The 14,832-nt window shown below is 38.8% G+C and overlaps 1 protein-coding gene across 1 annotated transcript; it reads left to right on the top strand.

The window, feature by feature from the left end:
* The first annotated feature begins 1,167 nt into the window (after nucleotides 1-1,167).
* On the top strand, nucleotides 1,168-14,472 carry fdxr (ferredoxin reductase). The gene is made up of 12 exons (XM_080873051.1): nucleotides 1,168-1,587; nucleotides 1,972-2,069; nucleotides 4,762-4,857; nucleotides 7,926-8,048; nucleotides 8,141-8,254; nucleotides 8,401-8,502; nucleotides 10,215-10,322; nucleotides 11,175-11,259; nucleotides 12,725-12,924; nucleotides 13,005-13,176; nucleotides 13,262-13,435; nucleotides 13,939-14,472. Exons 1-12 carry the CDS (start codon nucleotides 1,506-1,508, stop codon nucleotides 14,067-14,069), a joined length of 1,485 nt encoding a protein of 494 aa, XP_080729177.1. The 5' UTR covers nucleotides 1,168-1,505; the 3' UTR covers nucleotides 14,070-14,472.
* The last annotated feature ends 360 nt before the right edge of the window (nucleotides 14,473-14,832 follow it).

Below are 14,832 nucleotides of genomic sequence, written 5' to 3'. Positions count from 1 at the left end.
TGGGCAGGGATGACTAGACAGGACACGTGGGACCAGAGCAGGCACAGAGACACAGACTAGACACTGAACAGAAGGAGTATGGAAACCAAAACCTAAGAACTAAACTCTTAACAAGAATTAAACTGAAGCATAGGATAAACGAATCAAAACAGCTCAACTAGTAAATCAGAACATAGACCATAATACAGAATAACACCAGGACACCAGAAACTCAAAATGCTGGGTCAAAATGACCCTGACTCGTGACAATAAGAGTACATTTAAACACCTAAACTTAACTTAATCATTATGCAGAATGGCTATTTTCAGTTAATTAAATAATGTCGGCTAGTTTGACCTATAGTATTGCTATTTATCCGCAAAATAAAAACTAAATGGTAGAAAGGAGATGGGGTGCAAAGCACAGTAGTTACCAAAACAGTGGAGTAGAAGCCGAAAGTAGGATGACACACATACCTACATAAAAAACACATATTTTAGCAAAGTATTTGAGTGAATGTTCTAAGTTACATTGCACTGGTACCTACTAGCATAAAAAAGCTTCAATAAAGCGATTCCGTTTCTCCATTGAAGAAAACAGTTTAAAGCCTTGAACAACCAGCTGCCAGCTATAAGGTAAATCATGACTAAAAATACTTTATTTGGATTTAAAAAAATAAATTTTAAATAAATACATACATACAAAAGTAAAAAGGAAACGTACAAGATTGTGCTTATAATTACTTTTAACGCTGAAGGAACTAATCATCCCATAACCCACTCCAAATCCAAGATTCCACAGCAAATAACTCCCAAATTTATTGAATTTAGTCCTTTTCATTCGCGTAGTAAGGTATTATTATAGTTTTTTTATATTTTTTGTTGTTTGTGTTGTGTATGTGTAATGCTTTGTTCGCCTGGTTTCTTTAACTTCGCGGTCACTAAGTATCCTGTTTCACCAATCACTGTTTCAATATAGTTTTATGGGTAAAATAGTTCCTTTCCGATCCTTTACAAATAACTCATAATTTTTGTTAAGACAAGGTTGAGATAAATACCATCATTTCACAATATCATAGCTTGAAGTAAGTCTGACAGTCACGTGTAAAAGTCAATGGAAGGCGCTAATAAATGTATACTTAACCATGTACGCCGTCATTGTGGAACTTTAATTGTCAATGCCGGTTTCCCACGGACTGTTATGGCCGTAACGCAAGGTACAGCCTTGAAAACAGTTTGTTATGGTAATGATGTTTTACGTGATAAAGTGCATATGTGTAAAATAATTAATCGATATTAGCATTAGCTAGCCATTTGAGGACACGAAGCTTTAAAAATAAATAAATATAAGGAAGAGTAAAGATAAGCGTTTTCCACCTTGGCTTCTGAACTCAGCGCTGCTCAGTGTCCAAAGCTCAGAGGAGAGGCAGCTATGCAGAGCTGGTCACCACGGTCAAGGAAAGCAACGGAGAGGGTTTAAGCGTTTCATGCTTTAAAACGAGGCAGCTCGTCTAAGTCAGGAAGCTATGGGCGCTCATAAACTGCTGTTTTCCGAGCTGAAGCTGTGGACCTCAGGAAGAGGTGGATGGATAGCGCGACTTCACAAAGGTGCGGTAATCAGGAAATGTTTACTCGTAATACACTTGATATTCAGTGTGGACGCGTGCCAGACCCAGAACAAAATTTAGCCAACTTAACGTTCTTATCGGCTGATCTACACACCTGCTTGAAGAAACTTTAACAGGCTGATTTAACTCAGCAGTACTTAATATATCAAGCAACTCTGAGCATCAGTAAAACAAAATACTGTATAACTGCATGCCTTACTCTGCTAGCCTTTCATTAAAACACTGTAGGCTGTAGCTGTACACTACACTGCCTTAGCTTACTGAGACCCTTTAGCTCACTAAGAGGATTTAATTCAAACTAAGGCCTTGCTGTTTTGCTGCAACTCCAATGAGTTAGACGTGAACTTGTCACGTGTTTTTGCAGGCGGCTGTGGAAAGGCTTCATTGTCCTCATGCAGCCCAAAGGTGTGTATTGTCGGAAGCGGTCCAGCAGGTTTCTACACAGCACAGCATCTAATCAAGGTATGGACTGCTTGTTATGACAGACACAGGAGTAATAGTAGGCAATACTGATAAATATCTGAATATGTAGTACTGTGCCAAAGTCTTGAGCCACCCTTGATTTCTTTTTAATGTTCTTCCAATGAGCTGGCCCTTCTTGTCATTTTTAAAGCGGTGTCTTAGTTCAGCAGGCTTTTTAAAGAGTTTTCTTTAAACTCTCATTTTTGGCCCACTTATTATACCTGAACATTTTCAAAAAGTGCTTTTGTTTAAGAAACCACTTAAAAAGGCAGCTAACCCAAGGGATGGGGCAGCAGGGATGTCAGTGTGTGCAGGATGTCCTTAAAAAAAAACTGGGCAAAGTGGGGGAAAAAGGAAAAACATATTTACTGGGGGGGGGAACACATTTACAAAAAAGGAAAGGAAAGCTATGTTCTTAAGAAGCAGTTGTTCTTAACCTACAGTTACCAGGTAACTGTAGGTGAACTCTTAATTTAGTATGCCACAGTGTTTAAATTACACAGCTTGCTGAAGACTGACAGCAGCCTTCCTACTTTCTGTCACAGTGATACCTACAGCAAGCAGGGGTGAGTCTAAAGGGGGGGGGGGGGGGGGGGGGTTGGTAAGGTGTATTAGACCATATTTCTTTCAAGGCTTAAAAAGTTTAGATTAAATTAAATAAATTCTGTTAATTTAATGGTAATTGGTGCTGTTAGACTGGACAGTGACTTATTAAAACATGCACCATCATAGCATTTGTTTTCTGCTCCAGGAAACATTGCATCAGTTCTGAGAATATTGATATCATCTCTTTTCTTCAGTGCAGACACCGCATACTCTTTAAAAAGATTACAGACATGCATATTTACTCACTCACTAGCACACTCAAAGACACACACACACACACACACACACATTCATACACTTGTTAAAAAACACATGCACATGAACAAACACCAAATCTACCTCATCCGTGTGATGCAATAGAGTCAGAAATCTTTTTTTTTTTCTCCTATCGATGCAAGAAAGCATTTTGAACATTTTGAATTAACTTGGAATATCAACAATAAGACAGAAGAATTTCTTATACAATTTTACAGCTGATGGAATAATAAGTAGAATTCTCAATTACTAAAATAATCAATAGCTGCAGTCCAATTCTAAATGAATTTGCTAATGACTACTAATTTATTGCCCAATAGTTGTGTGTTAATTACATGTTAATTTTTCAATTTGTGTGTGTGTCATTAGTTTCTCCAAATCCGGCCAGCATCCTTTAATGTGAAGTCAAACAAATGAGCGTGCCCCTCCCTGCTTAGTACACAAAACCACTACGCTATCACACACTAACCAAAATATAGCCTTTGAGCTGCCTACTGAGTACATGCTCATACATACGACTGGAAATAACTTGCAGGGTATGCTGTGTCTTTGAGCCCAAGGTTATGTCATTGCAAGCTATGCCCCCCACACACAGCAGCACGATGTGCATTGGCCATGCAGCACTGTGGCTCTTTGATGTTTTTCATGTTGTGTTTGTATGATTTTAAGTTCATATATTAATTGTTGTCTGATTCAGCACAACATACTTTAACTAATATAATATAAAATTATATAATAACCAGTTTCTGATGATTAAAAAAAATGTAATCAAATTTTAATTTCATACATTTTGTCATTTTTATTTACTTTGTGTTTGTACTTCAGAAAGTTTGTAAAACTGTTGGCACGAGGAAGCTGCATTCGATACATGACAGTAATTAATATTAATATAATGGTGGATGTTCATATTTGTCAAGCTTCAAATAAGAGTTTAGTGTGTGTGCAAATAAATGGCTCAGTGGCTGTCTAGAACCAACCACAAGAGCAATAATGTAAAGTAATAATTCTCTGTATGACTTTATGTGGTTTACATCATTGTGGAGGAACCGAAGCAGTGAAACAGTTCGTCAGTTCATTAAGGTTTATACATATTTGTTGTAAGGTCCCAACATACTTTTCAGTCAGTGTTACTGATTAGTCCAGTGTTACAATGGACTAATCAGTCCATTGTAACACTTTGATTCTTTTCCTTTTCAACCGTTCAATTGAAGGTTTTCTGGTGCGCGTGTGATCATTGTCCCGTTGTGTGACCTAATTTTGGTCAAGCTTTAGCTGATGGACAGACAGCTTCACATTTGACTAAAGAACACTTTGTCATACAGAGGAGTTCATAAGTGACTCATTTATGGCAAGGTGGCTGCAAATCAAACCTAAATCATCACCCCTCCACCACCAACTTAACAGTTGGTTTGAAGTCTTTGTGCTGAGACCCTGTGGTTGTTTGGCTTTCACCAAACATCACACCATGCATTAATGCCAAGCATCTACACTTTGACCTCATCTTTCCAAAGGATCTTATTCCAGACGTCCTGTGGTTGATTTTCTAAGCCCTGCTGCTGTGTTCTTTTTAGAGAGATGACACGAACAAGCAATCCTTTTTGGTTTGTTTAAAAAAATTATTTAGATTATTTAATTTTTAGTGGTTTTATTGGTTTTGAGGATTTTTATTTTTGGGCTGTGTTGAAAATATTTCAAGACTAAAACTAAAGATATTCCAGTTAGTTTTGTAACCACACAATATTTGTTTCTGTTTTTTCTAAAGCCTTTATTAACGGTTCACTTTAAGCTTTACGCATTATATTTTGGATTTTGTTTCTGTTTTTTCTCTCAGGCTCGCCAAGATGTTGAGGTGGACATTTATGAGCGTCTGCCTGTCCCCTTTGGCCTGGTCAGGTTCGGAGTGGCCCCAGATCATCCTGAAGTCAAGGTGTCTGCCTCTAATAGATTTTAAAGAACAGATAATTGCCTCAAACCATTTTCTGTATATTACCTGTTTTTAAGCAAAAAGGACAAAAAAGATTCATTTAATTAGTCCAGTTTCTCCTCAGTAGTTCTAACACCAGATGCAGTGAAAATCTTTTAACACAGGGATTAGTTTTGTTTTGGAAAAAGAAACTCTTCAGACAAACCCGTTTCTTAAAGTCTGTTTAGTTTCGCCAGACTGTGTAACGACCTGTGGTACCGTTAATGGAAAATTAAAAACCAGTCAGTGGTTAATGCAGACCAGTCAAACAGAAAGAGACACGTTAGATAAGTCTGTCAGTGAAGTGAAATTCCATTAGAAGTGTGAATAACATCACAGTGAACGGGTGTTATCACGTTTATGTCTGAGGTTGAATGCAGTGTTTGAAGCTCGCTATATTTCCATGTCATCACACCCAACTCATTAAAATGTAACTGAACAACAAAAGCAATATTATGCAACCCTCAACAGGACACATATCCCAACATGCTGGCAAATATAATGACAGATAAATACTGGTAATAATGAGACCTATCTGCTTTGTTTCCCACAACCAATAATGTCACCTTTGCATGTCTGATATAATCGTGGTTAGAGATGTGGTTAGCCTAGCTCAGCAGAAATACTACTTTGAAAGTAATACACCAAGACTTTTAAATCACTAGTGTGTCTTCTTTGTTCAGTCAATACTGAGGCAAAACATGCGAAAACAACAACAAGGTTCTTTTCGGTGACGTGCAACCATTTCTTGTGAAGCAGCAGTTGATTTCATCTTTAAAGCACATGAGTGAGTGCATGAATCGATCTAGTCTGGTCTGATATTTCTGCTGAGCTGTTCCCTGCTTTTAATTCCACTAATCATAAAGGTAAGAGAGCGGTGGGCCAATAGTGTAGTGGTGTACACATTTGGAAAAGATCCCCAGTTTGATCCCAGTAGACACAAATCTATTGGGGGTTGGGTCAGGAAGGGGTACCCAGCATAAAAATCTACCAAATCATGTGGAGCGAACCCATGTGAACAAGATAGCAGCCAAAAGTATTTGTTTGAATGTAATAAGATAAGATAAACCTTTTTTAATCCCACACGTGGGAAATTTTCTGCTCACGGCAAAAAGTACAATTAAAGAAAAGTAAGATTTAAGAAAAACACGACAGAATAGGAGAAGATAAAATAGAATAACATACTGTACAAAACAGAATAAAATGCTCTGTCATAGTAGGAAAAATTGCACTTGGTACTATTGCACATCAGGGAAACGGGGCGAAAGTTACAGCTGTGTATCGATGCATGTGTGTGTGTCTGTCTCCACGTATGTGGTTATCTGTAGAGGCGATGTTGTAGAGACAATTTCAAGCTCAGTCTTGCTCTTTCTGGTAGTTTTGTTTGTTTTTGTTCCTGATCCCAAATCTTAACATCAGATTTTTCTCAGAAGCAACATTGGCTCCATAAGCATTATTGAGAGTTCAAAACAATGTTATTGTAGTTGTTAAAGCAGTCACACGGACAACTCAAGAATGTAATAATAATTAAAACTGGGTTCCACATTCATCTATGAAGCAAATTCAAGTCCTGGAGAAGGCACAAATATATTGAAGGTTGCCTTTAATGCATTAAAATTTTGCTTATCAAAAGATGAATTTGTGTTTTTGCTTAAAGCTGTTTCTTAAAGTCTTTATTAAATATATGCAGCATCATACAGCAGCAGGATCCATATGAGCAGCTCCATTAAGGCGCCTATATTCAGACAGGATTATCATTACTGTCTAAGTAGCCTCTGAACAACCACAAATGTCTAAAGTTAAATGAATTATTGGTATTTGTGAATTTTCAATATCACTTCTCACAGATTGTTTGGTCCTTCCATCATTATTATTTTTAATATTATACAAACATTTCATCGCCAACATCAGCCTTTTGTCTCCTGAAATCTTCCGATGACTGTTCACCCAAATGAAAGTATATTATTGTGTATTTATTATGAAATATAACTGGCATTTAAAAATTACAGTGAGGATAATTAACATAGTCCCATCTACCATGTTTTCTCTTCCATATCTCAGTGCAGCTGGGAGGTGAAAGGTGGCAACCTCTGCACTCATTGAGCTGTGCTCTTATTACAGTCTGAGTCTAAAGTTCAATTCAGTTTTATTTATATAGTCATCAGTCAGTTTCCTGCACTTTGTCAGCAAACAGTGAAGTGAAGGAAATCCATTTTTCCTCCAGCCCTTCTATCGTGAAGACGTTAGAACTTCTTTATGAACTCTTTGTTCTTACAACATGCAAATAATGGGCTCTGTGATCTGTTCTGTACTTGTTTGTAAATGCAGGTGAACACTTTGAACTGAAACTAACATGACGTAATTTTGCTGGCTTTTGTATCTGGCATAGTTATTAAGGCATCGTCTCCAGAAATAGATAATAACACTGTAAATAAATGCACTGCAGCATTAAAAACTAGACCTGCATGTGTGAACACAGATGTCTGCTCGCGCCGGGTCTCTAATTACACAGATGTGTAAAAAGCAGGTGCTGGCGTGTCGAATTCACGGAGAGAGTGTGGACGTCATGCGTCTTATCTCCTGCCAAACTCTTTTGAGGCTGCGCCCTCACTTCAGCCAGAGTGTTCAGAGAACTGAGAGCGAATCTGAAGCAGGCTATCTCATCCTGTGTGCTACATAAGAAAGGCCAATACTGCACTCAAATCTGAGTTCTTGTGTGAATGTGGACACAGTAATGTATACTTCATTTATTAAAGGGAATTAGTTTTCCCAAATAAGTCTAATAAGGGTTTGAGCACCACTACAGGAGCTATAAAACTATAAGACAAGAACAAGAAACCTTCACAAAGTGGAATATAGTGAAGTTTTATGTAAATATTCTTAAATCAGAGTTTACCCCAACAAACTTTAGTCATCTGCTGTCCTGAGGTCATTAACCACTGGATAGAGAATTACTCCCATAATAGGTGGAGTTGAAATACAGATGGAGAGTCCAGCTTGCTAACTTACATTTTACCGATTCTTGTCCTCAGAACGTCATCAACACATTCACGCAAACGGCCAAGCATTCACGCTGCAGTTTCTATGGCAATGTGAACGTAGGCAAGAATGTGAGCATCACCGAGCTGCAGCAAGCCTACCACGCTGTCGTACTGGTAAGGATGTGAAAGCCCACTGCGGCTCCTTCACCTTAAACGTGTGAAAAATAATCATCTGTTTCTGTTGAACTCTGTAAATTGTGCGACAGAGTTATGGTGCAGAGGGAAACCGGAGCATGGGAGTACCGGGCGAAGACTTGGCTGGTGTGTACTCTGCCAAAGACTTTGTGGGCTGGTACAACGGACTCCCCAGCTGTCGAGAGGTAAGACTTCCAAGTAAGTGTTTCACATAGACACACAAGATGTTTCCATCCATCAAAAAGAGCCTCAACAAAGTTAGATCATTTCACAAGAAAAACTGTCAGGTGAAACTGCTTCTCTGTCTCATCTGTTCGATTTCTTTCTTCAGCTGAGTCCAGACCTGAGCTGTGAAACAGCAGTCATATTGGGACAAGGCAACGTGGCCTTGGATGTAGCAAGAATTCTGCTATCTCCCATCGACATTTTAAAGGCGAGTTGGTTATCAGTAAATTTATAACAAAAGAAACAAAAACAGTAAGAGCAGACATGTTTCAGTCAGCAAGTCTTGAGTGCTCTGAGATGTATGAAAGAACCGCTTAAGCTGAGGAATTTTATCTGCTTAAATAATCACAAATGTTTTGTTTGTCTGTTAGGCATGAAAAGCAAAAACACCGTTGCTGAAACCTCAAAAATATTTTTGTTTTTCATTGCATCAGCGTGAAGCCAAATGGAGAAATGTTGTGTCTTTATCTGTTGTTGTTTCAGAATGCAAAACAAAACTAAACTGAACAGAAAATCATCAATAGATGAAGATAAGATAAGAAATAGTGCTACAGAGTAGTTTCACTAGTTTTGACAAGTAAAGTTTGACCTTTCTAGTTTCCTGATCACAGTCCTCCACCTGACACTAAGAATTAATGGGCAAACGTGACTGAAGAAGAACATGAGGGGAAAGTAAGAGCCCCTAAAAAGGCTGGTAGGTTATGTAAAATGTATTATTGTAGGGTCGTGCACCTTGAGAAGTCAGAATGTTTTCAAATAGTGAAGATATTTTCTTTACCATGAGACAAATACATGACTTTGTTAATAATTACAGTTGGTTTCCTTTTAAACCTTGGGACCTGTACTAATAGCAGCTTCTGACCCGCTCGGGCTCAGTTTAAGTACACAAATCAAACCTAAATCAAGCTAAGCTAGCATCTCTGAGCCTGCATGACATCATAGGATGTACAGGAGGTAACCACAGGAAGCTTTTAGGGCTGAGAAACACAGCTAACGTCTTTTAAAATGTCTAACTGAACTAACAGTCTCTGAGAAAAGTCAACTTTAGTGGAGTCATTTTCATCAGCTTCAAGTTTCTCTGATGTGTCATTTCATACAAAAGCACCACTGACAACCACAAAATTAAAGGTCAAAGATGACAGTGACCTTTTGTACTTGACTGGTAGATGTAGGACACCATGGTGTCAGTTATAATAGTGAAGTTTGATTTGTTTTGTTTGGAATAAATAAGTGATGAGCTGCTTTGTCAGACTAAAGTGGGGAAATTGGGCATACAAATATCAAAAGGTGATACAAGAGCTCACATACATTTGTTGGACTAAGACACAGTTCCTGTAGTTTTGCCTCTGTGTACCAATAAAGTGGATTTTAAATGAAATGATGTATATGAAGCATACCATAATATTTGTTATATACTCTACCGAGGGAGCATTATTGAATGGGAATGTATGGCTGCCAGTGGAACAGGATCGCTAAGGTTTATCGATGACTTGACTGCTCAGTCAGTCAAATTCTGCAAATTGGTCGGCACTTCACAAGTGAAGCCCAAAGCATAATCCAAAAGAAAAACAAAAAGAAAAAAGGCCCTGGCAGTGCATCTCAAGAGAGGAAGCGCAGCATTTGGTGATGTCTGTTGGTTCTAAACTGCAGGCAGTCATCAAATGTAAAGAAGTTACATGCTGAATTAAAATCAATCACATATTGACTGATTGTTTTTAAAATGTGTCTGTACGCCTGTGATGGTGCAAAATTACAAAAGTTGGGTATTTGTCCAAGAAATTGTGAGTCAAACTTCCTGTGTTAACCAGCAATATGAGCTAACAATAAATAGAAATCAAATCACTTGGGGAAAAAAAATCTCTCTAAGCTGTTCAGTTTTCCAGCTGAAAATGTAATTTACTTGTCAAACTTTTTCTGCAGAAAACTGACATCACACAACCAACACTGGAGGCTCTGGCAGAGAGCCAGGTCCGCAGGGTGCTGATAGTTGGCAGGAGAGGACCCATTCAGATCGCTTGCACAATCAAGGTGTGTGTCGGACAGAAAAGACAACAAGAGGAAAGAATAATATGTTCTCTAGTGCCTCTTCCTCAGGTCACCATTCATCTCCACGCCGCATCTTCCAAAACCTGTTTCTTAACACCACAGACACGCAGAATATTATTAGAAGGCTTTATTTTAATCCATTGGAGTGGTACAAACTGCACTTTTTAGCCACTGTGCAAGTGTTAACCAACTGTTTTATCTGCATCTTTGCCTAATGCTTATTGATAATTTTAGCCGTTTTTAGCATTTTCTTAAATGACCTGTTTACGTGTTAGCTTTGGCTTGCTTTTTTAATTCCACTTCATTTTGGGGTAAAAAAATTCAACAATTTAACTATTAAAAGTTACTACAGCTGGGTCCAAGAGTAAAGAATAAAAATATGGAAAATATAATAGTCGCTTTAAGAGTTCCCACATATGAGAGAAAGCCAGAGCACTTTCATGCACACTTGGTCAGTGACCTTGTAATGTTACTGCTGAGGTTGGTAGAAAATGTGTCCTCTGCAGGGAGTAGCTTTATCTTGTAGTTTAAAGTGAAAAAAACAAGACCAACATCACATTATTTTCTTTTCTGCTTATATTATTTGAACTATTCTTCAGTCTTTCAGTGTCACCCTGAAAAATCAGAGGTTCGTCCTGTAAAATGAACAGTTTGGTTGTTGTTGCCAGACTGTTTCAAACTTGTCTGATCATCACCCCTCTTATATGTTCGCTGTCATTGTTGGTACTGCAGTAAATATAATTTCACTAGAATTTTACCAAAAGAGATTCTCCATGTTTTTAATGATGCTTTAATTTGGCCCAGTGAACCATAACATATGCTCCTTTTCTACAGGAGCTCAGAGAAATGGTGAACCTGCCGGACACCAGGCCGGACATGGTGGCGGCTGATTTTGATGGAGTCAAAGAGGCTCTTAAAGGTGAGACCACATGCAGCTTTATCTTCATGCTTTCCCCTCTAACTGACCTGCTGTGTTTTTAAAGCCAATAAATGTTTACATAGTTTCGTCTGCCTTTAAGATCTGTAAATTTCAGTGTTTTTAGTTTTTCTGGTGGAAAAGATGCCTGGTGTTTTTAAGTGAGCAGTGAAAACATGTTAGATATCTACATGTGCATGTAACACATGTTCAGACTGCTGAAAGCGCCATCAGGAAGGAAGAAAGGTAAGCTGTGGTTAACAACAGCATACCCAGCTGAGACGTATAGCTTATACATACTGTGAGGTGAATGGAAACTGCCAGACTGCTGCTGCTGCTGCTGCTGGCTTTAGTTTGAAAGATTTTCTGTTGTTGTGTGGGAACCTGCAGGTTAGGGTGCAAAACAGAATTGTGCAACAACCCCCCCCCCCCCCCTAAGCTGGCCTCGTCCTTGCCAGAGAAATGCTGCTGGCCTCTTTGATGATGGCAGGCACTCTCAGATTTATAACGATAACCTTGACTCTGGTCACAGATTGCTAAAATAACCCTGAGCGTATGTTTCGTTTTAGTGATAAATAGCAGTGAAGGATGGTAAAAGAAGCTGGCTATGTTTATCTGTGTTGTAATCGTGCCTGCTGAGCTTGCATTACTGGAGTGACAAGTCTGTGGTCGCAGCAGCACATCAGAACTTTGCAGTTACAGGAAATTTATAAAGACCAGTTCCTTAAAGCCATTTCTAATGTGTTCATATGTGCACATACAAGGTGCATGCACAGCAACACTCACATATCACTTACTGAAAGACCACATGCACACTTGTATGTAAAAAAAAAAAACAAAAAAAAAACACATGCATTCACAGCCATATACTAGTCATGAGACCACAGCATGTGTCCATAAAGTTCCCAAGTATAAGAGTAGCTGCTAGTGACAAAATTCTAAGAAGATTGTTAAAATTATGGAGTTTTGTTGGAATTTCCTTTAAAAATCAAAAGACTAAGTAAGGAGAAAGATAAAAGTTATTCACAAAGCATCTTATACCTTAAGATGAAAACAAGTATAGGAGTGGAGATGGGGACTAGTGTTTCCTAAGGAGAGGGAAGAAATGGTACAAAGTACAGAGCATTGATTGGTCACGTCTCTCAGGTGCCGTGTCAGGTTTCTTAAGGATATGATTTTCGGATTCAGTTCATCTGCTGTAGATTGATAAGTTGAACGGCAGCCAATGTTCAAAGAAAAACTTTGAAAGACCTTCAGAAAGGCTCTTTAGAATGTACAAGAAGGTCCTGGCTCCATGGAAGCAAAATATAAAGACATAAGGGATGATCAAGACTTTTGCACAGCACTGTATATGTTGTTTTCACAACCTATTCTATCCAAAAAAAATAATTGGAAGATTAAAAATTTGGACGTTATAAATGCAAGCAAAGCAGGGCGATTTTAAGCTGAAGTATCTCTGCTGTGTCAGACTTGCCGAGGCCCAGAAAGCGTCTGACAGAGCTGATGCTGAAGACGGCCCTGGAGGTACCCGGAGAAAAGGAGCAGGAGAGACGGAGCAAGGCCTCCCGCACCTGGGGCTTTCGATTCTTCCGGAGCCCCGTGGAAGTTTTGGCCGAACCCGGCCACAGCAGAATAGCTGGCATCCGACTGGCGATCAACAAGCTGGAGGTTAGCAGGATTTGGTTTTCCAAAAGTGCCTGTCACTGTGCTGCTGCTCCTTTTAAAGCAGATATCCTCTCTGTGAGCAGGGTTCAGGTGACGGAGCCCAGGCTGTGCTCACAGGAGAAGTGGAGGACGTGCCCTGCGGCCTGGTCGTCAGCAGTATCGGCTACAAGAGCCTGCCCATTGATCCATCAGTGCCTTTTGACTCCCGCAAAGCCATCGTTCCAAACACCATGGGCCGCGTTAAACAGGCTGCAGGTACCCTGTAAACACTCTAAAGAACAAGCATTATATTATATTTTATTACTTCAATAATATTTAATGATTCGATTTTTCTTTGTAGGTCTGTACTGTAGCGGCTGGCTTAAAACAGGCCCCACAGGTGTCATAGCTACCACTATGAACAATAGCTTTGACACTGCACGATCCATTTTGGAGGACATGGACTCGGGAACGTTGGATATGTCTGCCGCTAAGCCTGGATCACAAAGCATTAGTGCTCTGCTGGAAAAGAGAGGTATAAAAATGTTAGTTTGTCATTCACAATACATCCTATAACTGTGCTCTCGACGTGTGCTGCTATTCTATGAGCCAGTATAGAGTCATGAAAGTAAATGTGCGTGGACCAAAAACAGTTGGACTAAAAACAAGGGAAAATGAACTCAATGCTGGAACAGTCACCAAAAAGTCGGGCTGTAGAGATTCTGTTTGAAGTGACTGTTTGTGTTTATTGTGAAGTTCATTAAATGATTACATAAGAAGTAAAATGACGAAGAGCAAAAAAAAAACAAAAAAAAAACAAAGATGCAAAGAGATTTGAAAGAGAAAATTACAAAACAAAACTAGCAATAAATCCTGCATGCCACCAAAACATTTGCTACGGAGAGCCATAAATCAGTAGCAACAGCAGCAGTGAGGTATGTCGTCATCATCTCAGTGCACACAGTGACCCGTCTGTATAATCCTGTTCTCTGAAGTTGCCACTAAGCCACAGCCAAATGTGATTTTTCTCTTCTGTAGGAGTGAAACCAGTGACTTTTTCAGACTGGGAGAAGATTGACAATGTGGAAATGAAAAGAGGTGAATCCCGTGGGAAACCCAGAGAAAAGCTACTGACTGTGGAGGAAATGCTGCACGTGGCTTGGACATGAAAGAATGAAACCGTTTTCATGTGAACAGGCAATGCTACCTAAAAAATGACTGCACTTGTCTTTAGGGATCTCACTGATTGATCACACAATAAAAATGACTATTTGAACTCCTTAACATGGATTTAATTCATATTGTATACATGGCACTACTAGGAACTGTTATTTGCTACAGTGTAATTTAGTTACCTTGTTACCAATACAACACACTGACTGAAAACAACAAGGACTGAAAACCTGCTGCGCTCAAGACCAAACTATAATGGGTACGATTTTTATGGAAGTTGTACACTGTAATGTACCGTTAACTAAAAACTATGTGGCAACATTTTTTTGCACTTTTATATAATGTCATTGAACATCTTAAATCTGTATTTGAGGAAATAAAATGACGTCTATCCTTTGATTCCTGTCCTCAGAGCTTCAATTGTTACTGCTGGGATCCATCGTTAGGTCCACAAGTGTTTGAAAATGTTTTGGCACTACTTTCATATATTTGGCTCTTCATAATTTGAATTGAAATTCTTATTATATGCGATTAAAGTGCAGATTTTTATTTTTTATGGAAAGGTCAGCAGGACTAGAACATCTATAGGTGGCAAAAAAGGATGGGTTTTTGTTTTTGTTTTTTGAAAAGGAAAACTATGTGAATTGCAAAATCAAAGGTTTGGACAAGGAGGGTGTTCATACTGAGCTTATCATAAAAAGGCCTGGACATCAATGAAGACTGGTGGATGATCACAGCATCCTTTCCATAGTAAATATA

Source organism: Rhamphochromis sp. 'chilingali' (genome assembly GCF_963969265.1).
Source record: "Rhamphochromis sp. 'chilingali' genome assembly, chromosome: 22".
NCBI classification, from domain to species: Eukaryota; Metazoa; Chordata; class Actinopteri; order Cichliformes; family Cichlidae; genus Rhamphochromis; species Rhamphochromis sp. 'chilingali'.
Note: the sequence above shows the minus strand (reverse complement) of the source record. Positions and strands in the feature narration are given on the sequence as shown.